Source organism: Musa acuminata, chromosome BXJ1-3, assembly GCF_036884655.1.
Source record: "Musa acuminata AAA Group cultivar baxijiao chromosome BXJ1-3, Cavendish_Baxijiao_AAA, whole genome shotgun sequence".
In the NCBI taxonomy this organism is placed as follows: domain Eukaryota; kingdom Viridiplantae; phylum Streptophyta; class Magnoliopsida; order Zingiberales; family Musaceae; genus Musa; species Musa acuminata.
Window position 1 is genome coordinate 10,241,668 of NC_088329.1, and position 27,276 is coordinate 10,268,943.

The 27,276-nt window shown below is 46.0% G+C and overlaps 2 protein-coding genes across 2 annotated transcripts; both read right to left on the minus strand.

Annotated features, from left to right (window-relative positions):
* Positions 1-15,984: 15,984 nt before the first annotated feature.
* On the minus strand, positions 15,985-16,810 carry LOC135622698 (uncharacterized). Its single transcript, XM_065124757.1, has 2 exons — positions 16,405-16,810; positions 15,985-16,307 (listed from the first exon to the last, which is right to left on the minus strand). The coding sequence occupies exons 1-2, from the start codon at positions 16,595-16,597 to the stop codon at positions 16,186-16,188; spliced, it is 315 nt and encodes a 104-aa protein (XP_064980829.1). The 5' UTR covers positions 16,598-16,810; the 3' UTR covers positions 15,985-16,185.
* A 6,498-nt stretch (positions 16,811-23,308) lies between these two features.
* On the minus strand, positions 23,309-25,335 carry LOC135622705 (plant intracellular Ras-group-related LRR protein 1-like). Its single transcript, XM_065124770.1, has 4 exons — positions 25,291-25,335; positions 24,993-25,174; positions 24,404-24,573; positions 23,309-24,156 (listed from the first exon to the last, which is right to left on the minus strand). Exons 2-4 carry the CDS (start codon positions 25,155-25,157, stop codon positions 23,463-23,465), a joined length of 1,029 nt encoding a protein of 342 aa, XP_064980842.1. The 5' UTR covers positions 25,158-25,174; positions 25,291-25,335; the 3' UTR covers positions 23,309-23,462.
* Positions 25,336-27,276: the final 1,941 nt, after the last annotated feature.

The following is a 27,276-nucleotide window of genomic DNA, read 5'->3' on the forward strand; positions in this document are numbered from 1 at the left end:
TAGGTTTGGCTGTTCCCAGATCTAGTACAGCTGGTCATTGGGAGTGGTAGTCGACCTTACGAGGGCTATTGAGTGTCGACAGAGGATCATCCACTCTCGGCGTCATGAGAGGAATATCCCATGTGTTCTTGCTCAGACAAATCCCTGGCAAGGGTCATTCGGGTTGAGAGAGAAAGAGTTCTCCGGGAGAATCCGATTAGAGCGAGACTCGAGTAGAAACCGTATGGGTCTGACAACACCATGCTCGATATATGGTCTTTGGGATATTAGATGGATGAGGGATTATAGGTACATGGTAACTGAGGACAGACAGGTCCAATGGATTGGATTCCCCTGTATCGTCTAGGGACTACGGCGTAGTGGCCTAGTACGTCCGTAGTCGATGAGTCGAGTGAATTATTACAGAGATAATAATTCACTAAGTTAGAAGGAGTTCTGACAGGTATGACTCACGGCCAGCTCGATATTGGGCCTAGAGGGTCACACACATATGGTAGGCATTGCGATGAGTAGAGGTTCGGATATGAGATATCCGACGAAGCCCTTGTCTTATTGGATGTAGATCCAATACCCACTAGGGAAGGACCCATTAGGGTTTGACACGGGATCTCTATAAATAGGAGGGATTCACAGCCTCATAGGCTAGAGTCTTTGCTTGCCTTTCCTATTCTCCTCTCCCTCTCCACCTCATAGTAGGCCTGGATTTTTGAGGAGCGTCGTCGCAACCCTGCTGTGTGGATCACCGCTAGAGAGGAGGACGCTTGACCTCCTTCACCCTCTCCTAAGGATCTGCAAGAAAACAGGGATATACGATCTCCCTAGGTAACACAATCTCTATACGCAGTTTTGTGTTTTGCGGATTTTTGCGCACCAACCTTCGCACGACGACGAACATCTTTTTGGGAATCGGGGATTTTTGTTTTCTTGTTCTTCCGCTGCGCATATGATGTCGCCCCCAATGATTTCCCAACAGTGGTATCAGAGCCAGGTTGTTCGTGCAAATGATTGGTTTTGAACTGCATGTATTGTGTTTAGGAAGAATTTTGACGTCAAAATCGTTGACGCAAAAGCGAGGAAGGGCAGCAACAGTTGCTGCCCTCGATCTGCATGCCTGCAGCCACCTGCAGCGGCAGCCGCAGCCGCAGCCAGGCAGCACAGCGCCGGCGCATGCGCAAGCGCTGTGTCTGCAGCAGCCGGCCGGCGGCCTGCTTGCAGCAGGCTTGCTGCCGGCGGGGCTAGCAACCCACGGGCAGAGGCGCCTGCCGCCGAAAGGAAGCGGCGCCTGCCGCCGCAGGGCAGCGACGCCTGCCGCCGCTGCTCCCGCGGGCGAAACCCCCCCCACAGGGGCGGCCGCCCGGCGGGACAGCACCGCCTGCGGAGGCAGCGACGCCTGAAAGGGGAGCCCACCTGCAGCGGCAGCGCCGCCAGCGAGCGTGTCGCCTGCAGGCGAGGGCAGCGCCCTCGCCCCGCCGCACAGGCCGCCGCCAGCAGGGTGCCGGCGGCGGCAGCGACAGCAGAAAGAGAAAATTAGGGTTTTCTGAAAAAAGACAGTTTTGCCCCTCGGAATTTGAGAAATTCCAGTTTCTGTCTTTTGTCCAAATTACGAAAATACCCTTAGGAATTGAGAAATTCCCTACATATCCCTGATTTCAGAAAATATTAATTAATTAAAAGGTTTAGTTGATTATTATTTTTATTATTATCTAGTAGTCCTACATGATGATGATTATTTATACATGTGATGTATGATGTGTGGACGGATGATCATGGACCGTGTGATGTGTGTACTTGTGATTATTATTATTGAGGTCTGCGAACCTCCATTATATTTCTCGTTTATTGTCGGGCCTGCGTGCCTATGATTAAGTTGTAATCACATGAGGAGGTGCAGCGGGAGCGTGGATGCGATAGCGGGACCCACGAGACGGACGATCGTGATGCATGGAGATGCATCAAGATGTCCACGAAACCGATGAGGACGAGATGGATGATCACAGGGCATGGAGATGCACCGTTGCACACATAGATCTTGATGTGAGTGATTAGGCCTACTGGCTCGGGCCTAATCATATTAGGTTGTGGTCCATGATCATCTGGTGTGATTGCTTATACACATACTAGATATGTATATATATTTGCATGCGATGTAGATATATATTAAATATGTATATGTGTGACATGTCATATTAGGAGACCAAATCATAGAAACATCTCTCGATAATATTAAGTCGGTAAACGTGAGGCAATTAGATTGACTCACGTGGCCTTCCATCGTTATGAGTAGGAACCGATTCCCGGTGTAGGTTGAGTTGGTCGAGTCCCTCGAGACTCACCTATATCGCGATTCGCTATCTTGCTTACGACATAGAGATGTCACCGGTGACCTGAGGGCATGGTATGCTTGGTCGAGTCCCTCGAGGGTATATCATCAAATCAGACTCATCTTGTAACGAAGGTGTTGACTTAACCGAGCATCATGGTTGGTCGAGTCCCTCGAGGCCATGGTGATTCGGAGGCCGAACAGGACGGGAATCACAAAGAGTTGTGATCGGCAAGAGTTGCCTACCATTTAGGCTTAGTGTGATTGGTCGAGTCCCTCGATGTTACACTAAGACGCTGATTGGATCCTGATCCCCACTAGAAGTCTGCCGGAGACTTCCGTTTCACGTGCTGAGGGTGTCGCGTGACTCGATAGTAAAATAGTGAGAGCATATTAAGATAGAAGTCCATATCTTGATAGTTTATTTCTTGCAAAATCTGCATGTTATACATTTCTGCTACATCTTTATTTTCAGAAAATGTCGCTTTCAAATCCCTTACGTGGCATACTTGATGTCAACCGCCTCACTGGTCCAAATTATACGGATTGGCTCCGTAACTTGAGAATTGTTCTCATAGCGGAGAAAATCGTGTACGTCCTTGATACAGTGATGCCTACGCCCGAAGAAGGGGCAAGCGAGGATGAGATCGCTCGCTATGTGAAGTACATTGATGACTCCACTCTTGCTCAGTGCTATATGTTGGACTCTATGACTCCTGAGTTACAGAGACAACATGAAAAGATGGATGCCAGATCCATTCTCCTACATGTCCGCAAATTGTTTGAGGAACAGGGAAGGACTCAACGATATGAGATATCCAAGAGCCTTTTCCGCGCTAGGATGACTGAGGGGACACCGGTTCAGAACCATGTCCTAAAGATGATTGAGTGGATAGAGAAACTCACAGGTCTAGGAATGGTCCTAGAGGATAACTTGTGTGTGGACATTGTGCTTCAGTCCCTACCAGATTCCTTTTCACAGTTCATAATGAATTTTAATATGAACAAGTTTAGAACCATGTCCAGAACCATGTCCTAAAGATGATTGAGTGAATAGAGAAACTCACAGGTCTAGGAATGGTCCTAGAGGATAACTTGTGTGTGGACATTGTGCTTCAGTCCCTACCAGATTCCTTTTCACAGTTCATAATGAATTTTAATATGAACAAGTTTGAGGTGACTCTCCGAGCTCCTCAATATGTTGAGGGAGGCAGAGAGTACTATTAAGAAAGAGAAGCCAGTTCTCTACACTGGTGAGACCAGAAAGAAAAGGAAAGCAGAAAGGTCTCTTAAGAAGGGAAAGGGCAAGGGCAAACAAGGTAAAACAAAGGTTGCTAAGAAAGACCCAACAAAGGACAACTTGTCTAGGAATGGTCCTAGGAATGGTCCTAGAGGATAACTTGTGTGTGGACATTGTGCTTCAGTCCCTACCAGATTCCTTTTCACAGTTCATAATGAATTTTAATATGAACAAGTTTGAGGTGACTCTCCGAGCTCCTCAATATGTTGAGGGAGGCAGAGAGTACTATTAAGAAAGAGAAGCCAGTTCTCTACACTGGTGAGGATAACTCACAGGTCTAGGAATGGTCCTAGAGGATAACTTGTGTGTGGACATTGTGCTTCAGTCCCTACCAGATTCCTTTTCACAGTTCATAATGAATTTTAATATGAACAAGTTTGAGGTGACTCTCCGAGCTCCTCAATATGTTGAGGGAGGCAGAGAGTACTATTAAGAAAGAGAAGCCAGTTCTCTACACTAGTGAGACCAAAAAGAAAAGGAAAGCAGAAAGGTCCCTTAAGAAGGGAAAGGGCAAGGGCAAACAAGGTAAAGCAAAGGTTGCTAAGAAAGACCCAACAAAGGACAAAGGTCAGTGCTTCCACTGTGATAAAGATGGGCACTGGAAGAGAAACTGCAAAGAGTACCTTGCAGAAAGGGCGAAACAAAAGCTTGATGAAGCTTCAGGTACATTCATGATCAGTCTCCATTTGTCATAATCTTATGATAACACATGGGTATTGGATACCGGTAGTGCTTATCATATATGCAATTCGTTGCAAGTTCTGGCAATGCCTAGGAGACTTGAGAGAGGCGAGATGGACCTCAAGATGGGTAATGGAGCAAAAGTTGCTGTATTAGCTGTTGGCGAGGTCGCCCTACATCTGCCTAGTGGAGCTTTTATTGCATTAGATGCATGTTATTTTGTTCCTTCTATTATCAAAAACATTATTTCCATTTCATGTTTAACAGTTAGTGGATATAAATTTGTTTTTGAGAACAATGGTTGTTCGATATTATTAGATGATAAGATCATCACGAAAGGAACATTGCATAATGGTTTATTTATGTTAGACACCACTCCACATATCATGAATGTAAATGTGTCCAAAAGGAAACGAGATGAGTTGAACAGTGCATACTTGTGGCATTGTAGGCTAGGTCACATCCATGAAAGAAGGATTCAAAAGTTGCTAAATGATGGATATCTAGATCCATTCGATTATATGTCTTATGCAACTTGTGAGCCTTGCATTCGTGGAAAATTGACCAACTCTCCATTTAGTGGAACTGGAGAGAGAGCCACTGAGTTGTTGGAACTCATACATAGTGATGTATGTGGACCCATGTCAACTCATGCCATTGGAGGTTACTCCTACTTCATTACATTTACTAATGATTTCTCAAGGTATGGATATGTGTACTTAATGAAGTACAAGTCCGAGGCCTTTGAGAAATTCAGAAAGTATAAGAATGAGGTGGAGAACCAGACTGGAAAGAGTATCAAAACTATTTGATCAGATCGAGGATGTGAGTACTTAAGTACAGAGTTTACTCAGTTCCTCAAGGACCATGGGATATTATCCCAATGGACACCTCCTTATACACCTCAGCTCAATGGTGTCTTTGGAAGGAGGAATCGTACGCTATTAGATATGGTACGGTCCATGATGAGTTTCGCTGACCTACCCATCTTATTCTAGGGATATGCCCTAGAAACCGCAGCTTACCTTCTGAATAGAGTTCCAACTAAGTCGATAGTGTCTACACCATATGAGATATGGAAAGGGAAGAAGCCTGATCTTAAGGTTGTTAAGATTTGGGGCTGCCCAGCCCACGTTAAAAGACACAACCCCGATAAGTTAGAATCAAGGACAGAGCGATGCATATTTGTGGGATACCCCAAGGAAACTTGTGGGTATTATTTCTATCATCTCGAGGACAAAAAGGTCTTTGTAGCTAAGAAAGCAGTGTTCCTTGAGAAAAAACACATTCTTGGCGGAGACAGTGGGAGAATGATAGAGTTGAGCGAAGTTAGAGAACCAAGCTCAAGCACCACTCTACAGCCCGAGTCTGTTCAGGTACCTAATACACAAGTTTCAACTTTACGCAGGTCTGATAGAGTATCTCATCCTCCTGAGAGATATGTGGGACATATTAGAGGAGAGGATGCTGAGGATATTGATCCTCACACCTACGAGGAGGCTATTATGAGTATAGACTCCGAGAAGTGGCAAGAAGCCATGAATTCTGAGATGGATTCTATGTACTCCAATAAGGTTTGGAACCTAGTTGATGCGCCCGAATGTATTGTACCCTTCGGTTGCAAATGGATCTTTAAGAAAAAGATCGGAGTAGATGGAAAGGTAGAGACCTATAAAGCAAGGCTAGTGGCTAAGGGGTATCGTCATAGGCAAGGTGTTGACTACGACAAAACTTTCTCACCCGTAGCAATGCTAAAATCCATCAGAATTCTATTGGCTATTGCAGCACACTATGATTATGAGATCTGGCAGATGGATGTGAAAACCGCATTCCTCAATGGGAACCTCGAGGAGGAGGTGTATATGATGCAACCTGAGGGATTCGTGTCCAAGAACTGCCCAGATAAGGTGTGTAGGTTGCTTAGATCCATTTATAGACTAAAGCAAGCTTCCCGAAGTTGGAACATAAGATTTGATGAGACAATCAGATCTTATGACTTCGTTAAGAACGAAGATGAGCCTTGTGTATACAGGAAGGTAAGTGGGAGCGCTATCACCTTTTTTGGTGTTATATGTGGATGACATCCTCATCATTGGGAATGATGTAGGAATGCAATCCACAGTAAAGACTTGGTTATCTAGACACATCTCCATAAAGGACTTAGGGGAAGCATCCTATATCTTGGGGATTAGAATCTATAGAGATAGATCCAAGAGGATGCTTGGCTTGTCCCAGTCCAGGTACATAGAAACCATTGTTAAAAGGTTTGACATGGAAAATTCCAAAGGGCAAACATGAATATGATACCTTATGCCTCAGCAATAGGGTCTATCATGTATGCCATGCTATGTACTAGGCCTGATATAGCGCATGCTCTGAGTGTCACGAGCAGGTATCAGGCGGATCCAGGCTTGGAGCACTGGAAAGCAGTAAAGTGTATCCTTAAGTACTTGAGAAGGACTAAGGATCTTTTACTAGTATATGGAGGTAATAGCCTTAAGGTTGAAGGCTTCACTGACTCAAGTTTTCAGTCTGATGTCGATGATAGCAAGTCGAATTCAGGGTATGTGTACACCTTGAATGGAGGAGCAGTGTGCTGGAAGAGTTCCAAGCAAGATACTACTGCTGACTTGACCACAGAGGCGGAGTACATTGCTGCATCCGATGCAGCAAAGGAGGAAGTCTGGGTGAAGAAGTTCATCACAGATTTGGGAGTCGATACAGATAGCGACAAGTCGACTTCCTTATATTACGATAATAACGGGGCGATTACTCAAATAAGGGAACCAGGGTCTCATCAGAAGTGTTCTAAGGAGGTTCCAACTTATCAGAGAGATCATAACCCGAGGATATGTAGCAGTGGAAAGAGTTCCATCCGAAGATAACATTGCAGATCCACTGACAAAGCCGTTGTCACATTTTGTCTATGAGCGTCACAGGAGTCTGATGGGGATCAGACACATAGGTGATTGGCTTTAGGTCAAGTGGGAGATTGCTAGTCATAGGTGCCCAGCAAGCCAATCACGTGAGTGACGGCACGTGTGACTTGATACATAATCTTTTTGCTTATTATATTTTGGCGTATATCACTTTATAACAATTGCATATGTGCATATATATATTGTGATGTCCTTGGATTTGTGCAATGGGAATCGGATCATGATGAGATCACGATAATGAGATCGATTCACCTTTAAACACATATCCTAAATAATCCCGGTCATAGGTTACTCGAGAAGGACATCGTGATAACCGGATAGACTGGTGTGCTATATACCCGTCCATATGATGGATGCAGCTGGTCTCATAGCTGCTTGTGTAGGGACACTAGGGATACAGTACATGTGCTCATTGGAGAATGAGTTCACTGATTGATCCGCTTACGGAATGCTGGATGGTTGATGATGCCTTATTGTCAGACAGCGATTCCGTAGTCCTAGTGGTGTATCTGGTCCTTAGACTTGAGACACCAAGGATGTCCTGTATGAGTGCTCCACTCTTTGATACCAGACTTATAGGTTTGGCTGTTCCCAGATCTAGTACAGCTGGTCATTGGGAGTGGTAGTCGACCTTACGAGGGCTATTGAGTGTCGACAGAGGATCATCCACTCTCGGCGTCATGAGAGGAATATCTCATGTGTTCTTGCTCAGACAAATCCCTGGCCAGGGTCATTCGGGTTGAGAGAGAAAGAGTTCTCCGGGAGAATCCGATTAGAGCGAGACTCGAGTAGAAACCGTATGGGTCTGACAACACCATGCTCGATATACGGTCTCTGGGATATTAGATGGATGAGGGATTATAGGTACATGGTAACTGAGGACAGACAGGTCCAATGGATTGGATTCCCCTGTATCGTCTGGGGACTACGGCGTAGTGGCCTAGTACGTCCGTAGTCGATGAGTCGAGTGAATTATTACAGAGATAATAATTCACTAAGTTAGAAGGAGTTCTGACAGGTATGACTCACGGCCAGCTTGATATTGGGCCTAGAGGGTCACACACATATGGTAGGCATTGCGATGAGTAGAGGTTCGGATATGAGATATCCGACGGAGCCCTTGTCTTATTGGATGTAGATCCAATACCCACTAGGGAAGGACCCATTAGGGTTTGACACGGGATCTCTATAAATAGGAGGGATTCACAGCCTCATAGGCTAGAGTCTTTGCTTGCCTTTCCTATTCTCCTCTCCCTCTCCACCTCAGAGTAGGCCTGGATTTTTGAGGAGCGTCGTCGCAACCCTGCTGTGTGGATCACCGCTAGAGAGGAGGACGCTTGACCTCCTTCACCCTCTCTTAAGGATCTGCAAGAAAACAGGGATATACGATCTCCCTAGGTAACACAATCTCTATACGCAGTTTTGTGTTTTGCGGATTTTTGCGCACCAATCTTCGCACGACGACGAACATCTTTTTGGGAATCGGGGATTTTTGTTTTCTTGTTCTTCCGCTACGCATATGATGTCGCCCCCAATGATTTCCCAACAGCCAGCCAGCCTGCGTCGTGCTCCTCGACTCCATGTTCCCGAGACACACCTGCGCGGCCAGCCCGCCTGCGTCGTGCTCCTCGACTCCATGTCCCCGAGACACACCTGCGCGGCCTGCCCATCTACGTCGTGCTCTTCGGCTCCATGTTCCCCGAGACACACCTACGTAGCTAGCCTGCCTGCGTCGTGCTCCTCGGCTCCATGCTCCCCAAGACAAACCTGCGCGGCCATCCCGCCTGCGTCGTGCTCCTCGGCCCCTTGACCCGAGACACGCCCGCAGCCTGCCTGCGCCGTGTTCCTCGACTCTATTCTCCCCGAGACACACCTGTGCGGTTAGTCTGCCTGCGTCGTGCTCCTCGGCTCCATGCTCCCCGAGACACACCTGCACGACCAGCCCACCTGCGTCGTGCTCCTCGGCTCCATGCTTCCCGAGATCACACCCGCGCGACTAGCCCGCCTGCGTCGTGCTCCTCGGCTCCATTTTCCCTGAGACCGCGCCTGCGCGGCCAGCCCGTTTGAAAGCTAAAGCCATGCCTCGGACTCCCGTTACAACGTCCGACGCATAGCTTCTTTCCGGGGGGGAATATGATAAGGATAGTAATTATGATAAGACTCGGCTGACGTCAGTCGACGCCTCATGCCTCGATCGACGCGACTGCACTCGGTCAACCGAACCGGAACACTAGCCTAGGCGCATTAACGCCTACTCAGGCTCGGTTCTTCACGCCACGCCAATGCCCATGTCAGATGCTACCAGCCTGCCTCCTGCAGGCGGGCACATCAAACAACAGTAAGCTTCCCTATAAATACCCTCGCATTCTGAACAGAACTGGGGGGAGAGACACTCTAAAACACTTCCTCATCTGAAACCCCCTCCACATCTTCTAACTTGATCGTCGGAGGGGTCGGGTCGAGCTTCCCGACCCGACCTTTGTGCAGGTGCGAAGCCGAGGGTCCCCGTCGGACGCGCGGATGACGAGTCCCTGTCCGGAGGAAACGGCGACCCCGTCCCGATCGGACCATCGCACCGGACCGACCCCGCGGGCTTGAGGGACGCCCCGGGAGATCCCCGTCATCCGGACCTGAACCGAGCCGCGTCGGCCCCGAGGCCACGGCTCGCAGGTTGGTTACACCAACACTTAACATTTACTCTGGTTATTCCCCGTTCCAAAAACCCTTTTTTCTTGTTTTTCTTTTCCTGGAAATATGCGTGTGTGTGAGACATGACGTGCTGCATGCACAACCTCACATGGTTTCGTGGCAGAATTAAGTGCCGGAGAAGATGGAATAGTGCATGTTGGCTTGCAGACCCTTCACGACTCTGTTCTCGTGAAGCGACTATGAAGTTGAAGAAACCATTAGCTTCGATCCAGCTCGACATACCTTTCTTTTAGGCATTGCTCAAGTAGAATAATAATACACTGCGTTACGGTGGCTAGAAGACGTGCACTAATCATGTTTGTGGTGCCCATAGGTTGGTGTCTGTGGTTGGAAGGCATGCACCGTCTTCTACCGTCCCTTTCTTTATCCTCCTCCAGAGTTGCTCTCTGTTGGTGGCCTCAGACTCATCTTCTTCCCAAATAAAATCACGGACACTCGAAACTGTGGCGAGCAGTTGTTGTTGTCCACCACCAAAAGTGCTCGTGCTCCATGAAGGACACGTAGCCAGTGGATACAGCATCATCATCTTCATCTCAGCTTGCCGGACGCAAAGGATTTATCTGATGCTTCCTTTGTCCCCGTTTCGTTTGTCGGTATCAAGACATCAACGTCGCCATGTTGATGGCTTCGTTCTCCCTCTCGCCAAGTTGCCGATGTTAACGAGTCGGAATGGATAGCTTATAGCCGCCACCTGTGAGAACGTATGATTGGTTCCTTATCTCCTGAACGATGCTGCTGCAGTAGCAGTAGAAGTTGATGGCTTCTTTGTGACCCGAATTATTTGATCAATAGCTACAAGCACGTAGACTGGTCGGAATGCATCTTTACAGATTCCATCAACATCAAATGATCTTAGCATCGAAACATGGATGGATAAGAATTTTTATCATTATTTTGATCGTCAATCCCATGGGGAGGAAATATTACTGTTCGAATCTATATCTATGCGAACTAAGGTTTGGATGTATGGGCCATTTCGAAGGCAACTCGAGCCCAATCTTGAGTCGAAAGAGCTCCGACGATGGAGCGAGCAAAAAAGATTGGGCCGATCGAGTTGTTTCAAGTAATTGCACCGAGAAGCAATAATGGCTGTGACAAATCCAAAACAGAGCATAAGATGATCCACCACCGTCAACCGAGGAAGAGGTTCTTGAAGGCACTATAATGTACATTAGAACCACAAGATAGGGAGAGCCGACGATAAATAGACATGTGTGTCTTCAATGGTGATGAGAAGGCTCCGTCGGATCATCACAAGCGGATGTTCGTGAAGAGCAGGCCGATGGCCTCCAGAACTGGCGCTTGTCTCGCTTGGTGGCCTGCGACACCTCCGTCTCCGACCTCCTCACCATCTCCCACATCACCTGCACATCTTGGTAGCCACACATTTGGACGTCGTCGCGGAGCTTCAGGATTCCATCACCTGCAGGTGCAACCAGAGTTTGATGGATTCACACCCCTACGAAGGTATTCTTCTTTGCTAAGACGCATGCTGTTCATCGACTCCGTTGTCTGCTTACGGTCACGAGGCACCGTAAAGCAGTCAAAGACGACATGTCCGAGTGGGGACAGCATATCCAGGTGATAATTGAGGCATGAGAAGGATTCACGCATAGGAAAAATGGTAAAAGGAAACCTCGTCCTCCTCCTCTCTCTCTCTCTCTCTCTCTCTCACGCACAAATGTCGAGTGGTCCACAATCTAAAAGCATGGGTACGTGAGATGCCCAAAAGCCATGGTCATAATCTAAAGGAGCACAAAGTGGCCTGCCCACAGCCTGAACCTTCATGCACCCTCCGATACGGCCACCTGCACACACTTTGCAGTTGCCCATGCATGCAGCAGAATCTTCTGCCATCTCCTCCCGACTTTTTTGTTCTTAAAATGAGAAACAAAAGATGTCAAGCTATCCTAAATGGTGGCTTCCATCTGCTATTCAATCTGAATATATAATCATATTTGTCACTCAGAGGGAGAGAAGTATCGCAAGGCTAGAGCTGAGTTCAGTAAATCTAGAACAGAGCGATAGGAAGATCAACGGATCAAACCACTTTTTACCGTGCTTCCGGGACTTCACCCGGGCGGTGACGGCCACCCAGGCGCGCTTCACCGGGAACACCACCTTCTTGTTCCACCAAGCCATCACCTTCGCTCCTCCTCCCTTCCGCCGCAGCACCAGGACCTCCCTCCGGCCGGTTCTCCTCCTCCGCTGATCTGATCGCCACGCACCCTCCTCTCCTCCTCTGCTCTTTCCGCCCGCGTCTTTCTTTAAAGGGTGGTATTGTCACCCACGCGAAGCTCTTATATAGGGTGCGATGGCGGTCAAACGTCACCTTTCTAACCATAGCCACCATATACACTGTATGTAGGCGTAATTAAGTTCCTCACGCTGCTAAAGTGTTCCCGCTAAATCCCACATTATGTATTTAGATTTGCCTGCCACTATGAGATATTGTAAGATGAAAGGTTCCATTGTGTGGGTGATATTAAAGTGAAAAGAGAATGCAAAGAAAGGCCTGTGTGCACAGACAGTATTATACATCTTATTATGGACATAAAGGACTGGGATAAGTTTAAATCTTAGTGATATCCGAGTGGGTCCCATTCCTATTAGCAAAGAAAGTGGCGTCGTCTACACCCGCGAATAAGTGCACGTGGCTGCTGCACGCGGCGTCCACATGGGCATGGTTTACGTCGGTCAACGGGCTCCCTCCGCTGCTCTGCGACGCGATGAACGGTATAGAACGCCCCCACCACCGCTTTCATCTTGCTCCTCGTAGCCGCCACGTCTGCGACGCCGCTGAAAGCGGGCGGCGACCCTCGTCAACCGCCTTTCCCTCCCTCTTCTTGTACTCCAGCCGCTCGCCCGCCACCTGCTCCTTGCCTCCGTGGCCGGCCAGTTTTTGTTTCCTTGGACCTGCAGCCACATCGATGGAGCTCATGGACATCGATTTCTCTCCCGTTCTTGGCTTCTTAGGGGCACCGTCCGGGCCTGCGAGCGCTGCGATCTCCTCAGAGCACTCGGGAGTTGTTTACCTTCTCTGGTTTAGCTCTTTGGTGGCGTCGACCGAAGCGCTTCAGCTTCCGTGACTTCGGCATGTACAGTAGGCTTGGCTTCTCCGCTCTTTGCTAACGTTAATGGAAGACTTGTCGTCTTGCTGAGGGGAGGTCTGCTTGGTACGGCTGCTTTGTGTCCAATAGATTATGGAGACAAATCAGTTAGATATAATAAATACCAACATCCACAATTTTGCTTCTATTTTTCTCCCATTGAAATCCAATGCACTCGAACCAACGAAATGATATTTTAGTTCTACACATACAAAGCTCTTCAAAAGAACACATCAGTGGTTTTCCTCTTTTGAGTTGCTTGGAACCACAGCCACATCATCAGGGACCAGACCAAGTCATATAAAGGAACTTGAGCTTCTAATATTTTCACCTGCAAGAATGCTCTTCAAATAGTAGTTTGTGGTAATGGCACAGTGACCATTGAAGAGATTAAGATGATTAAAAAGAATTGTCTTCACATAATCTCCAAGGATGGTTTTTAGTCATCAGGTATCTGGTAAGATATTCTCAAATCCTCCCCCAAGCACACATTATTGCAATAAGTATCAGTGTCTATTTATCACAGCAAGAAAGAACAGATTACAGCTTGGGAATTTTGAAGCAATCTCCTTCCATCATTATCACAAGAAAGAAAGAGCATGATCCCTGAAGATGTCTCTCACCATTTCATTATGATTCACCCACAAACTTGACGGTATGCAATGTTCAACATGGTTTTTAGGCACAACCAACTTCGAGTATCTGCATTTGACATCTTAAGATTCTTCCAGAGCCTCCATTTCTATTTTGTTGCAAGTACATGCATTGTTTAGCTGAAAAAATTGCTCTGGCAAACTAGAAACTACTTCACTTCCTTGTTGCTAGTCTTTATTATCCAAAATTTTAATTGTGAGATTTTGCAGGCAATTTAAACATAACAAGTACCAATGAGACACAAATAATGATTTTGATGTGGTAAAACAAGAGAAAAAGCCCATGAAGGTGTGGTCATCAAATAAGGTTTGCGGTTTGAATTGAAAAAAGTATGTAAATTTTTATCAGCAAGCCTGCAGGATCAGCAGAACCAAAACTGATTCAAATGTGAGAACAACAATCTAAATTTGCATCCTTGCCATGAGCAATGTAGCCTTTCTAAAGAACCACAATGCCCCTCTGATTTAAAAGCAAGAATAGCTACCACATGATAAACTTTCTGCACATCGCCAAATGTATAAAGCAAATATTGAAGTACTTTGAGAAAAATACAGAGCAAGGATAGCTAATGAATGGTACGGTAATACAAAATTACTAGGAAAAAAATTCAATTATGTACAGGTCGGAAATCTGAAGCGCTTAACTCCTAGAAAGTGACACAAGCACTAACTTCAAGTTCACTCAAAAAGTTTACCTGATAATTTTCTAAAGAGAACTGATTTGCATCTTTCTCAATCTATACTAAATGTTGCTATATGAGGAGTTATTAGTCTAATCTAGGAGCTAATACAACAAGCTCAAAATCATGGTTGCCTCCTCCTGGTAGATAGAACCAGGAAACCATTCATTGGCTTGACTACTATAGTCAAAATAAAAGCATGGATTTCCAAAGTAAAGATCCCAGAGACAAATCCCATTGATTTGTGGAAAGATATAATCAATACTTGAATAAGAATTACATGCAGTTGTGCAGTAACATATGCCAATTATCATATCTTCTGAAAGGATAGTGGAGGTTGGAATACCTCGAAACAAAACTCCAAAGTTTCTTATAATTATATGGGGTGCATGTGCCTTGTTATCATCTAGATTGGTGTGGATGGAAGACACATCTCTTTGGAATTACAGTTATAAAGAGATATTGGTGAACAATAAGGTGGCCTAGTAACAACTTAGCTTGGTGGCAGGTGTAAGAAATGGTCGAATTGGGGTCATTTTGTTGGAGAATCATCAGTTGAAATTACAATATATTCCTAAAATTTTGTCCGTGGCATCTTATTTCGTCAGCAACTTCACCAAAGAAAACTTTAGATCTAACCAAACACAGAAGTCTTGTGTAAACAACCTAATTGAAAGGAACAAATACATGTAGGGTTTTAATGAACTCTGAACTGAAGATTCATTTGTTGCATTGAATGTTTTAGAACTCTGAATAACAAATTGGTCACATGTACATTTTTACGAAATCAAGGGATCCATGAGAAGAACAAAACAAGAGCACTGAGTTGGGCAGCTGAGAGAATAATGAATCAAAGTGATTAATCAACAATCTGCTAACAGTGAAACCACCAGAATAATTGAGTGCATTACTAGAACATAAGATTGAACTTGAAGCATCGAAACAATGTGTGGCACAGAAAAAAGTATCAAGAAATGTTTTGCTCCCTCCAACAAATGCCACTTGTAACAAGAAGAGATTAGGTTTGTGCAGTACAATAATTATAGGCATATCGAGTATGCACTAATGATTTACAAGAATATGGAGTCTCATGCAAATTGATATCTATCATTTTATATTGCAGATACTTGTCAGGAACTTGAAATTCAGCAAGATATATCCGTTAAAAATAGGCTGAGTTCTTAGTCAAGATTTTTTCCCTGCCAAGGATCTACTGTGGTTTCTCGAGTTGGGGCTTCTTTCAGAAACATATATATTCAGTCACCGGGTGGGCTTATCATATATTTTGTTTTTAAGAACATTCAAATGATGCAAATTAATTGACAATAAAATATCAAGTCAATTGTAGATTGCAAGATCAGTTGAGAAGGATTCTCAAAAGACAAATCACGAATAAAGAAAGATATCTTATAGAATGATTGAACAAAATCCAAGTCAGATCTAACAACAGTTTGTGACGCATATTTGTACTTTATAGTTTATAGTTGATTTCACGCTCAAAGAAGAACGATCACCCTTTTCTTTCTACTCATAAACAAAAACCTCAAAAAAGTTTGATCCAGTTTTATCAATCCAGTAATAGTCTGACCAACTCAAAAACCTAACAAGCTACACGGTATTTCAATAACACGACCATCATAACTCAATAGCATGTATACATAGCAAGCTGTTCAAGAAGAACAAAAGGATCAAGACATAAAAAAAAAACCCTAGGAGAAGTCTCACCAAACAAATCTATACAGCAGAGGGACTGGAAAGCCGAACAACGCATCATGGAAAATTTGAAACCGCCCTCAGACCGAGGGAATATTGTCAAAGGAGAAGCCTTTGTACCCCTTATATGCATAATAAGCTATCCTCGTGTAGTAGAAACCCGGCAGGAACAACACCGACCCCAAGACCGCAAAGAAAACCCCTAATCCATTCAAAACCACCGAAATATTAAATTGATACAAGGGGAAAAAGAAAGCCTAAATAGTCGTTCACGAAAATCCGAGAGAGAAACTAGTTACCATGGGCTCGATCGCCGCCGACGCGGTTGGCGGCCATGACGGAACCGACGACGATTGCGAGGGAGCCGAAGACGAGGAGGGACACCGCGAAGGCGATCTCCTTGACGGGCGGACGGTTCTGGATGGCGTGGCTGGAGTCGCCCATCATGATGTCCTCGTCGGAGATGGAGAAGGCGTGGTCGACGTACGCCATCGGAGGCCGAGAGACTGTGTTCTGTCTTCTTTGATCGAGAACGGTTCGGAAGGAGAAGAGAAGGGGAAGCAAGAGACGGACGTAGGGAAACCCTAGAACGGAGGAAGAAGAAACCAACTGAGATGGGACTCCGGGGAAGGAAGGGAGACGGGAACCCGACACTGCTTCGGTCTGGATTGGCTCTCAGTGACAGTGGTCACGCCTCTCGCAGGAGGTGGGCTCGGTCGCCGAGCGAAACGCTACTGCCAAAGCCGTGACTGGAGCGGTTGGTTTGTCTGGTAGCATAAACTCGATCTAAGCATTGTCACGACCGATTCGACTCGAAGTCAGCTTGACCCGAAGCTATTTCAAATTGGCCGCGACCTAACCCACCATAACGTGGTCTGGTACAAGTCCATCCAATCTCGGTTGGTCCGAACCCACCCTGTATGAACCCCAGCCTTGGTGATGTGATACACATCTGATCCTCGAGGAATGCGCCTTCTTCAGATCCGGCCCATCTAATGCACACGTTGTCTTCGGCTCGAGAGCGATACACGGATGCAAGGGCGAGGGAATGGAAGGAGAAGCAGCGACGTGGGTGAATCGTCGTACATTTTGTTGCTTTGCCCATCATTCGCACGGCGAAGCTCGAATTACTGTGGTCGAACACGATCTAATCGATCCCAAATCCATCTTAGCAACACATATCGGGTCCAAATAGGACCATCTACATGTCACGTCGATTCGTGGAATGTCCTGTAGTCAACCCCCATCGTGCTGTCGTATTCTACGATTCACATGCGTCGAAATCGACGGATCATACTGCCTTGGAGTGTCGGTACATCAATTGATATTAAGAAAAGTAAAACAAAAAAATTGATATCAAAGAGATAGAACAGGAAAACTTCACTGTAATTTGGATCTTGGCGATGCATGCGTCCAGTTCTTGTCACACAAAGTTGCAGAGTTGTTGGTTAAGGTCAAACTTTTTTGTTGCTATCTTCTCTTTTGGCTGCACTTGCATGGGGAGAAGGGAATCCTAAGACATTGTCCACAAGTACACTAAGAAACACGTACATTAATCTTTTACCGCCATTAATTTTATTTATTTATTTATTTGTTTGTTTTACCTCTCCCTCCTCCTGTGCGATTCAAACTATCAATCATGTATGAACATTTCATGTTAATTTGTGGTGGTGATCTGTCTATTTCAAAGGATGTCCTTTTCACTCACCATCGATTGCCCAATAAATAATGTCAAGAAAATGGTACTGTGACTTTATCATTGGCTATCACCAGAGAAATGCAATAATACAAAAGGACTCAGACGGTGAAAATGAGAAAGCATCGGAGGAGTCAGATGGGACAAGAGAAGTACTGACACATAGATGAGTGAAGTGTGTATTTACTTGGTTCTTTTGACAATTGAATTTTTGTTAGCAAAATTGCAAAGAACACAATGCATTTTATTGCACATCTTGTTGTTCCAACATCTTTGGAACTATATTGTTATTTCATGCTAATGAATAGTATCTTGTTGTTGTCTGTGATCTCTAAAAAAGATGATTCGAATTCCACATGTGGACTGATATATTTAGGTCCGATGCTAACTTAGTTAGTAGAGTGATCATCACATGGTATGTATTCTCTAAACAACAACATCATCATCATCACTTTGTCACCCTCTCTCTGCTTCATCACTGATCGAGCCACCACCAAAGTAATAACCACGGCCAGTGCTGCGATGTTATCATTGCATCCTTCGACCATCACCACCACATGCCTCGGTCTCCAGTCGAATCGCCTCCGACCTCTCTCTGTCACAGCTGCAGACGCCACATTCACACCGCTGAGTCTCGCAGTAACAGGTAAGCATGCATTAGATCTCGAAACCCATGTAACGTATTTATCTATCCCACGGCAACATGGATCATCAGCCCTCTTCCAATCCAAACACCACCCCGCCGAGTAACTTTGGACTGCAAGCTGAAGCTGTCGAGTCACTGCGTTCTGGCCTTTGCTCAGAGGACATTAAATTCTCTTTGGACACACTTCGGAGCTACGCCATTAGTTGAAACCACGCAACCATCCCACGTGTTCAAAGGAAGTTTTGTTTGCTACCCAGCAACTATTCGGAGAGGTTTGGAACGAAGTCTTAGATAGATGATCACTAGCTTGGATGAATGAGTTTTACCGGGGAAACACCGCAGCAGTAATGAGTGAGCTGAAGAAGACAACGTGGGTCATATGTATGTGTGTTTATTCCCCACAGCATATGCACACTGTCTACCGTATTAACTACTCCAACCATGTGATGTTATGCCCAGATCTATGATATTTAATGTCCATCAACTTTGGTCTGAGACTCTGAGAAGTGTGTAGCGAGAACAGCAATGGAGATTTCTCCATTTTGTTTCTTCTTAGAAAAGGAGGATGACATGACTATCTTATGCTATACCATTCGGTGGCATAATTCAGACAGCCTAACATGAGATTCTCTGACGGTAATTCTCTGGATGGATGCAGTCATTCCTGTCGACTTGCAGTCAATAAAGTCATATGTGCCAGCGTGAAGTGCAGGTAAGTGGTCAATCTGCTTTCTTGCGTTTTCTCAGATCGTTCGCCTTCCACCATCTTTACCAACACCCTTCCCTTCCCTTGTCCCCATCCCCATCCCCATCCCCTTCCCTTCCGATGGAAGAATTCGCTGAGTTTCCATGACACACCTCCGGATGGAACCTTACACGACTTAACTGTATTATAAGACACGTTGATCATGGGTGGAAGAGGATAGCATTTGGGGAGAGAGGGAGTATGAAAGATGAATGCAGGTTCCAATTCCAAGATATGTAACTATTAGCATGGAAAAGCAAATTCTAAGCAATCGAAAGAAACAAGCTTGCCATATTTGGGCCTTAAATTCAAGAGAATTTGTGGAATAAGGTGACATAAATCAATATGAAAGACCAACATATAAGCCGTGAATTATGGCATGACACTTTTCAAGCTCACCGAGTTACAGATGACTTAGAATCTCAATATATATCATACAAAGCACACACACACATACAAAGAAGAAAGTTACAAGAGATGAAGAAAAATCCAATCAATCCACTCTAAGTTTTTTTATCACCAGGCGGGAGACCGGGGTGAAGACCAGGGTGAGGTCATCGGGGACCGGAAAGTAGCCTTTCGGAGAAGAGCCGTACCTTCTCTTAGGTGGCCGAGGCTTCCTTGGCGCCGGCGGGCACACTAACGCAGGCTTCAGCACAGTCTCCTCCGACTTGGGCGTAACACAACAGCCTATTTCTTCATTGCCTGTGGACTCCGACGGATCTTCTTCGCGAGCGTTGGCGTCGATCCCGGAAGTCCGAATTGGAGGAAGAGATGGCAGTTCCCGGTTGACGAGCTCCCATCCCATTACTCGGTGACCGAAGAGGGAGATATCACCAGAATTCAGCCTTGAGTTGAGAGCTCTCGAGGAGGAGGAGAGGTAGGGCTGGCGGGGAGACGCATGAGATGGTGGTGATGATGAAAGAAAAGCATAACAAAATTACAGGGGAAGGTAGTGCAAAGCTGTTAAATAGTCAATGGAACGTAGATAGATAGATAGAGAGAGAGAGAGAGAGAGAGAGAGAGAGAGAGAGGATCTAACCCATAGCTGTTTCATGTGGTATACAGAACAGGGGCCCTTGTCGACCACACATTGTCCTGTCGCTATAAATCTCAGCTGTCCATCTCTTTACCTTATCACCTCCCTCACCAGCCCATGAAGCCCCATTGGCTGGCTAGATCACAAATGGCATATCGAAAACTCTTGATATGTCACCGTGATCTACCACATCACATCAAAGTCCTCTCAGTTTTGTTCTAATTAATTCCATATCTCTCTTTTCCCTTGTTTTTCTTCTTGTCATCTCCTGCATGACACATGCTGCAGTCTGGTTGACTCCAATGGCAGAAGCCATTACTTAACTCACGGCATTTCTTGGGCTTGCAGGGGTTAACTTCCCTTGTAAGATTACGAGAAAGCCAGGAATGACACATAACATTCCGGAGATGTATAAATCTCAGTGGGATGCAGAGACCGCAATGAATGAGTTGCAAAGGCATCTGATCACTGGCCACATTATTTCACGGTGCCAAATTATTATTTTATGGTGGTTGCTTAAGGAAGTACCAATATGTTGGGTGATCCGAGGACCACTTTCTAAAGATCGTAGCTGGAATAACCCCTCCCCAGAGCATGCATCTGCACCCTGTCCAAATAGAGAGGAGGAAAGCTCAGACCTCAAATGAAACCATGAAGACAAAGAGAGAAGAGGATCGATCACCCTGCACAGAGTCAACGCTTGGAAGGCACGAAGGTAAGCTCCAGATTCAAGAAAAGAGTAATGGCAGCCACAAGGCTTATAGGCTATATATCAGTTTCAGCGCCTACGTGATCCGCCTGATCATATGATGTGATTATATTACGAGATTTGTACAAAGACTAAATAGAATAGCGGCATACTCTGCAGAAGTAATTGCGATGAGTCATCGTTACTCAAAACGGAAAGAAACAAAAAAAGTAATATAAATATATGTACATGTTGTGATCTCTGACCTGAATTGTTCTTCAGATGTCTTCGTTAATTATCAGCCGTAGCTCGGTGGAGAACTTTCCAGTGATAGTGTCTTCGCAAGCAGGATCGCGGCAAGCGTTCTCCACGAGCGCCAGGCAGGAATGAGCAATCAATGCTGTGAAAGGTGAAGGATTCATTGTGTTCAGAGCTGATGCATGAATGCTGCTGCATGCGAGGAGGAGGAGGAGTAACGGACGAGTGCAGGGCAAGGAAGGAAGCACATGGGACGAGCACCGCATGCAAAGGCAACGTCGGAAGAGAAGGGCTGTTCTAAGCGACGCTACCATGCATCAGTCCTTGATCGCTGTGATCATGCATCAGTCCAACCGGATTAGTTTCTCGTGTTCAGGTAAATAGAATTTAGCTTCGATCCAATCTCTTTTGTGCGTATCCCTTGTAATCTTCAGAGATGGCTTGGAAATGGTACAAGAGGCATGTGGAGGGTGTGGGAGGAGCAAGACAAGACAGAGAAAGTGTGCAGCGAAAGGAGCCCCCACTCGAGCCTTGTGAGAGGTGGCTTCAGTACCCCCCGAATAGCAGAACCAAGTCCTTGATCACAAAAGAAAAGAAAAAGTGAACGCCCTAAAATGTGACCCTCTCTCTCTCTCTCTCTCTGCATGCGCCCTCTGATCTGACTGCCTGACTTCATATAAATATTTGCACAGCACAGCCTTTAGGTCCGGAAGAAAGACGAGCATCGCTGTCGCCTTCTTGCCTCTCTTTTTTCCTTTGCCTCGTGCCTTCATGGCAGGCGAGGCACTCCGTCCTTCCACCCTCAGAGAAGCAACCGGAGCTCCTCCTCCACATGCTCAACGTCATGACGCACATGGGGTCGCAAAAAGCACTAGCGTGTATATATATACAACACCCGAGCTTGTTACAGAAGCCGCTTATTCCATCCCCTCCTCCTCCTCCTCCTCCTCCGGTAGCTCTCTGCGTGCGTGCAGACAAACAACACGAGGAAGAGGGAATCTTCATAGAAAAAAGGCATCACCAGCTAAACTATTTCTCCGGGAGCTCAGCATCATCGAGACATGCATGTGAAGAGGGAGGAGTCGTAAAATAATGATGATTGGGTCTGTGTCAACGTATCATATCACTCAGCTTTTGCGCCCCAAAGGCGTTGATCTATAAACACCTTAGGTTGATTGGATCTGACACCTCACTTACTCCCCTCGATCGAATGCAACATCTAAACTTCAACTGCACGTAGAACTCGACGGTCAACTTACAGATTTCTTTGATACGTAGCACCCGAGAGGTTTGTCCAATTATGAAACGAGTACAGCCATTACTCTACATAGTGTTTGCTTTTTACCTCTGTTGTGATCGATCGACGGGACTCGTACGATATAGGAGAAGGTTTCAGACCTCATGCGAATCGCGGTCCCCCGCTCGTCATGCGTCGGTCATCGATCTGAGAGAGTAATTGTTTTGAGTCGAACTTGTTACGTGATCGATCGATGCTGGATCTCATATTTGACGCTCGATTCGTCCTTGCGTATTGGTTGGGTTCCAATAGGTGATCATTTGTGAGCATCGGAATCTCGCATTTATAACGAAGAATGATTCGACTGACAGGAAGAAGTACTTGACGCTTCCTCCTTCGAGCCTACACGAGAAGGAGAAGGTGCATGCCTCGTATATCAACATTCCCCCTTACTGCCTCCAAAATTTTGTTTGACTTGTAATCACATTCTTAATTTCCAGTATGGAATATATTAGAGGTCATTAAATATCTTTTTTATATCACAAACAAAAAGCATTTATCTTAATTTTTTTTAGCAATATTTAACATTCATTTTTGAAATGATCGATGACTGATTTCGATCGGTTATAAAAGGGATCCTAATACTTGTTGACAAGCTCTAAATCGGGCCGAATGGACCATGGTTTTGGGAAACCCAAGCCCACATAATCTGAGCACGGTCCGTTCGACTAAATGCCTCGTTGAGGTATTTAGCCGCCCGCTGTCTCGTCTTTTCTCTCCGTTGGCATGTTCGCTTCACCGCTGGTGTAGAAGCTACGAATTGAGGCGGCCGGAGAACATCTCCTTCGCTCATGCATTACGATCGTATCGATCACGACCGGACTGCACAGTGACTTATATGTCGGAGAGGAAGTTTTTGAGTCCGTGGTATCTTACAGATGCGCTTCTAAACAGCTATTCTCTAGACGGAGAACTCGTTATTGTCATGTATGATCAACTCGACGCTGAACCCCAACAAGCTGCTGCGACTGTTGTTGAACTCTTCCTGCTACTTCCGCGGCGAAGCCCTTCGGGGCGAGAACAGTCGTCGAGGCGAGAAGATGCCAACGTACCTCGGCGAAGCAAGCCCATCGATGGAACGATAGTCTGACATCAAAAGCCCGTCCTTCTCATCCCTGACGCTGATGTTGCTCGACATCATGCGGCCGCTGAAGGTGCCGCACTTGACCAGATTCTTGATCCACGAGTGCTTACTCGACGAGGGACCCGTCTCGCTCCCGTTCATCCTCGCGCTGAGGTACTCCCGCGTGACGTCGATGCCTTGCTCGACCACGTCCGTGGGCGGGCACACCAGGGGGTTGCCTTCGACTTGGAACTTCCGAAGCTTGGTCAGGCACCCCATGGAGTTGGGGAGGACGGTGATGCTGTTGTAGCTGATATCGAGCTCGACTAGGGAGACGAGGAGCCCGATGGCGTAGGGAAGAGACTGCAAGTACTGGAAGTTCTGGCCGACGTTGAGGACTTGAAGCCGGATGAGGTTCTCGAGGCCGTCGGGAAGGGCGCGCAGGCAGTTGAGGCGGGCGTCCAGGACTCGGAGGGAAGTCATGTGCGAGGTGGAGTAGGGGAGGAAGGCGAGCTTGTTGGTGTTGACGGCCAGCATTTGGAGGTTGGTGAGCTCGAAACCCATGGTGTCTGGGAGCTTGGTGAGCTGGTTGAAGTTGGCAATCAGCTCCTGCAAAGCCCTGTTCAGAGACATGAGAAGAATCGAAGCTCTACTACTCGGTATCGCACTTCTCTTCTCTACCATATCGAACATGCATCGGATGGTAATGTTTCCTTCGCTCAAGGAGAGAGAACATATTCCATGGGGATTCTTCCACGAGGCTCTCGTCTTTGCCTTTTGGCCAAAGACGACTCCTTTGCGCTTGCACACACTTATTCGAGAATCCACCGAGTGGAGTAGTGACATGCTGCGAGTAGAAGGCTTACCGGCAGTCCTCGATGGTCTTCGGAAGGGACTCCATAAGGTTGCCGGAGACGTTCAAGGCCTTCAGCTTGGAGAGGCAGCCTATGGAGTTGGGCAGCGCCCTCAGCTGGTTGGAGTGCACATCCAGCACCACCAAGTTCAGCAGCCTCGCCGTCAGCGACTCCGGAATGCTCTGTTCTCCAGCCCATCAGCACAAAGAAGACAGAAAACGGAAACAGAGAGCCATCAGCTAATTATCCTTCCTTCCTTCCACCAACAGAAACCGAAGAGAATAGAGAAGAGCAAAAATGGCACGCCATCAAGAATAACGCATTAACCAAGCAGATTTGGCAGTTCCCAACAAGCGTCAACGTCCCAATGTTGTTCTTTTCTGCTAACTAGAAATTACTTTCTGCCGAACCGATTGATGAACTCGGGAAACGGGAAAAAGGAATACTACCAAAAATGTTGACGCATGCACTCGAATCTGAAGCCCAAAACAAAATTGATCGGAAAAAGAAAAAGCTTCCTAATGTATCGCGCTTCAGAAACAAGGAATACGATCGACTTGGTAAGATGAAGAGCAGTTCTGTGCGTGCATGAAGAACTGACCTGAAGGTTATTATTTGAGAGATCAAGCTTGGTGATGATGCCGAGATTGATGGAAGGATTCGGCAGCGAGTCCAACGACATCCCACTCAAGTCCAACTCCTGTTCCTTCTTGACACCATCCGACTCGGACTCCGCTCTCTCGCTCGTCTTCGCTTCCATCCTCATCCCTTCCCTTCCCTTCCCTTCATCCAATAAGTCAAACAAAAACAACACAGAGAGATCAAATCGGTCGATCGATCCTAGGACAACTAGCAAACGTAAAACAGATGACCAAAGGAAGAGGCGTTTGGAAACCTACCGAGGGATTGCCGGTATCCAACTGGAGCCTTGGAATGCAGTGAGCGAAACCAGGAAGGGTGATATAAATGGCGTCAGAGGGGAGCGCAATAAATGCTGGGGAGGGAGAAAGGTCAAACGGCCGAGGGCAGTGAGGGAAATCGACCGGGCCCACTCTGCCACCGGGTACGTACGGATGTACCGTGTCCCGTGTCACGCGTGCATGACATCAGACTGGCTGGCCACCGTCTCTTCGTTGAAAAGTCAACGGGATGGCCCCCGTCCCTTTTTCGTTGAAAAGTGAACGGCTACCGCTTTGGTTTTTTATTCTCTCTCTCTCTCTCTCTCTCTATATATATATATATATACACTAAAAGGTAAAGTATTTCTTAGTTCAGGAAATGCGTTTTTGGAGAAAAAATTTCATTCATAAATCTGCATATATTAAGATAATTTAGAGTCATCCTCCTAAAGGTAGAAAATAAGCTTCATGCATGCTCCTGTGAAGTCTAAAATTAATCATCTATTACGATCTCACGGACATCTCGAAAGAGAAAAAGGATATTGAGATAGAGCCAACAATAGGTTTTCTTTTTCTTTGTGTAATTGTTTCTTTACAACGAAAGAAGGTGTCTTGATACATATATGCTTTCATTTTATGCTTGTTGTTTGACATTAGCAGCTCTTAGGATTTGGCTTTAACGAGTCCGCTTTGATTAGCTTACTGCATGCGTCTGCAAACGCAGAGTTCCTTAGAACCGTGGAATAACTGGGAAGATTCAATAGCCTCCTTCGATGCAGCGACTTCATGTGAAGACCATTACAAGGTCACGTTTGTGGGCAGCAAAACATGTTTGAATAGTTTATGCAGGAGGAGAAGATGGATTGGACGTCCGGAGTCGGCAATCCTTGTCACTTGGCATGACTTCTTCTTCTTCTTCTTCTCCTTCTTCTTCTTTGGGATTAGGTTAGGGTGGTCAATGCATACGCTTGTAGGGAGGGTGGTGGTGCTACTGAGCTTTCTTGCCCACGAAAGATGGGGCTGCCTTACACACTGCTTGCTGCACAGTAACTCGCAAAGCAAGCATCATTTTGACGCGACTTTTTAGCCATTCAGATGTGATGCATGCAGCTCAAGATGAAAAAGAAAAAAAGATTAAAAAAAAGATAAGGAGAATAGCCATGAAAGCAATGCCATCACCAAAGGTTATCTCTAGTGCTTCTCGAGTCGACTACTGCTCATGTCAACTCTCTTTATAGGAGTACGGATTGCTAGGGTGGTGGTGGTGCCCACTGTGCCACTGTCCTTTTGTACATCCGGTGATGGAGTTCTTTGCCTACCAATGGCGACATCAGTGGATGCCTACATATTCTTGCATTAACCAAACACAATTCATGTGCATGAGTTACGTAATTATGATGGTTTCAGGACGGCATGATCAACACCAAAGGAAGTCCTCGAGGCAACTAATCAATTATGTTAATGTGATGAAAGCAAAGTGCAATGTAGGATCAAAAGAAAACTACATTTTTATCGAGTTTAGATCGAGTACATTAGAGAAATAGATAATCGAATGGGATTTCGGACCTCAAACTTGGATGGATAGCTATCGAGATTTACACAAATTGAATATATTAAAATTCTTAAATAGGGATCATAATTGAATATATTTGCTTTCGTTGTTGTTGATCGCACGTAATGATTGGAAATCAAAAGTCACGGCAAACTAACATGAATCGGTAGGTAGCCAATGGAAAGCAAAAAATAACGAAGCTTCCTTTGCAAAGCACATGGCGGATCGAGAATTATTAGACTGCCTGCATGTGCCACCACCATCACCATCATCTTCTTCTTCTTCTCCTCCAAGATTTTTAGCTTCTCATGATGGGTCCTCCCACCATCGCCGCTGTAGCATAGAAAAACCTCGAGTGGCGCGACGAGGACATTAACTACATTATTTGGGCAATCATAACGAGGGGTGGTGCAGCGTAGGACAGCATGACATGT

What these genes read in the sequence shown, in the direction of transcription:
- LOC135622698 (XM_065124757.1), bottom strand. Translation starts at nt 16,597, where the DNA reads ATGGCGTACGTCGACCACGCCTTCTCCATCTCCGACGAGGACATCATG. An exon ending in CGGCGGCGATCGAGCCCATG is followed by an intron (nt 16,308 to 16,404) that starts GTAACTAGTTTC and finishes TGAATGGATTAG; the next exon opens with GGGTTTTCTTTGCGGTCTTG.
- LOC135622705 (XM_065124770.1), bottom strand. Translation starts at nt 25,157, where the DNA reads ATGAGGATGGAAGCGAAGACGAGCGAGAGAGCGGAGTCCGAGTCGGAT. An exon ending in TCTCAAATAATAACCTTCAG is followed by an intron (nt 24,574 to 24,992) that starts GTCAGTTCTTCA and finishes GCTGGAGAACAG; the next exon opens with AGCATTCCGGAGTCGCTGAC. An exon ending in AAGACCATCGAGGACTGCCG is followed by an intron (nt 24,157 to 24,403) that starts GTAAGCCTTCTA and finishes GTCTCTGAACAG; the next exon opens with GGCTTTGCAGGAGCTGATTG.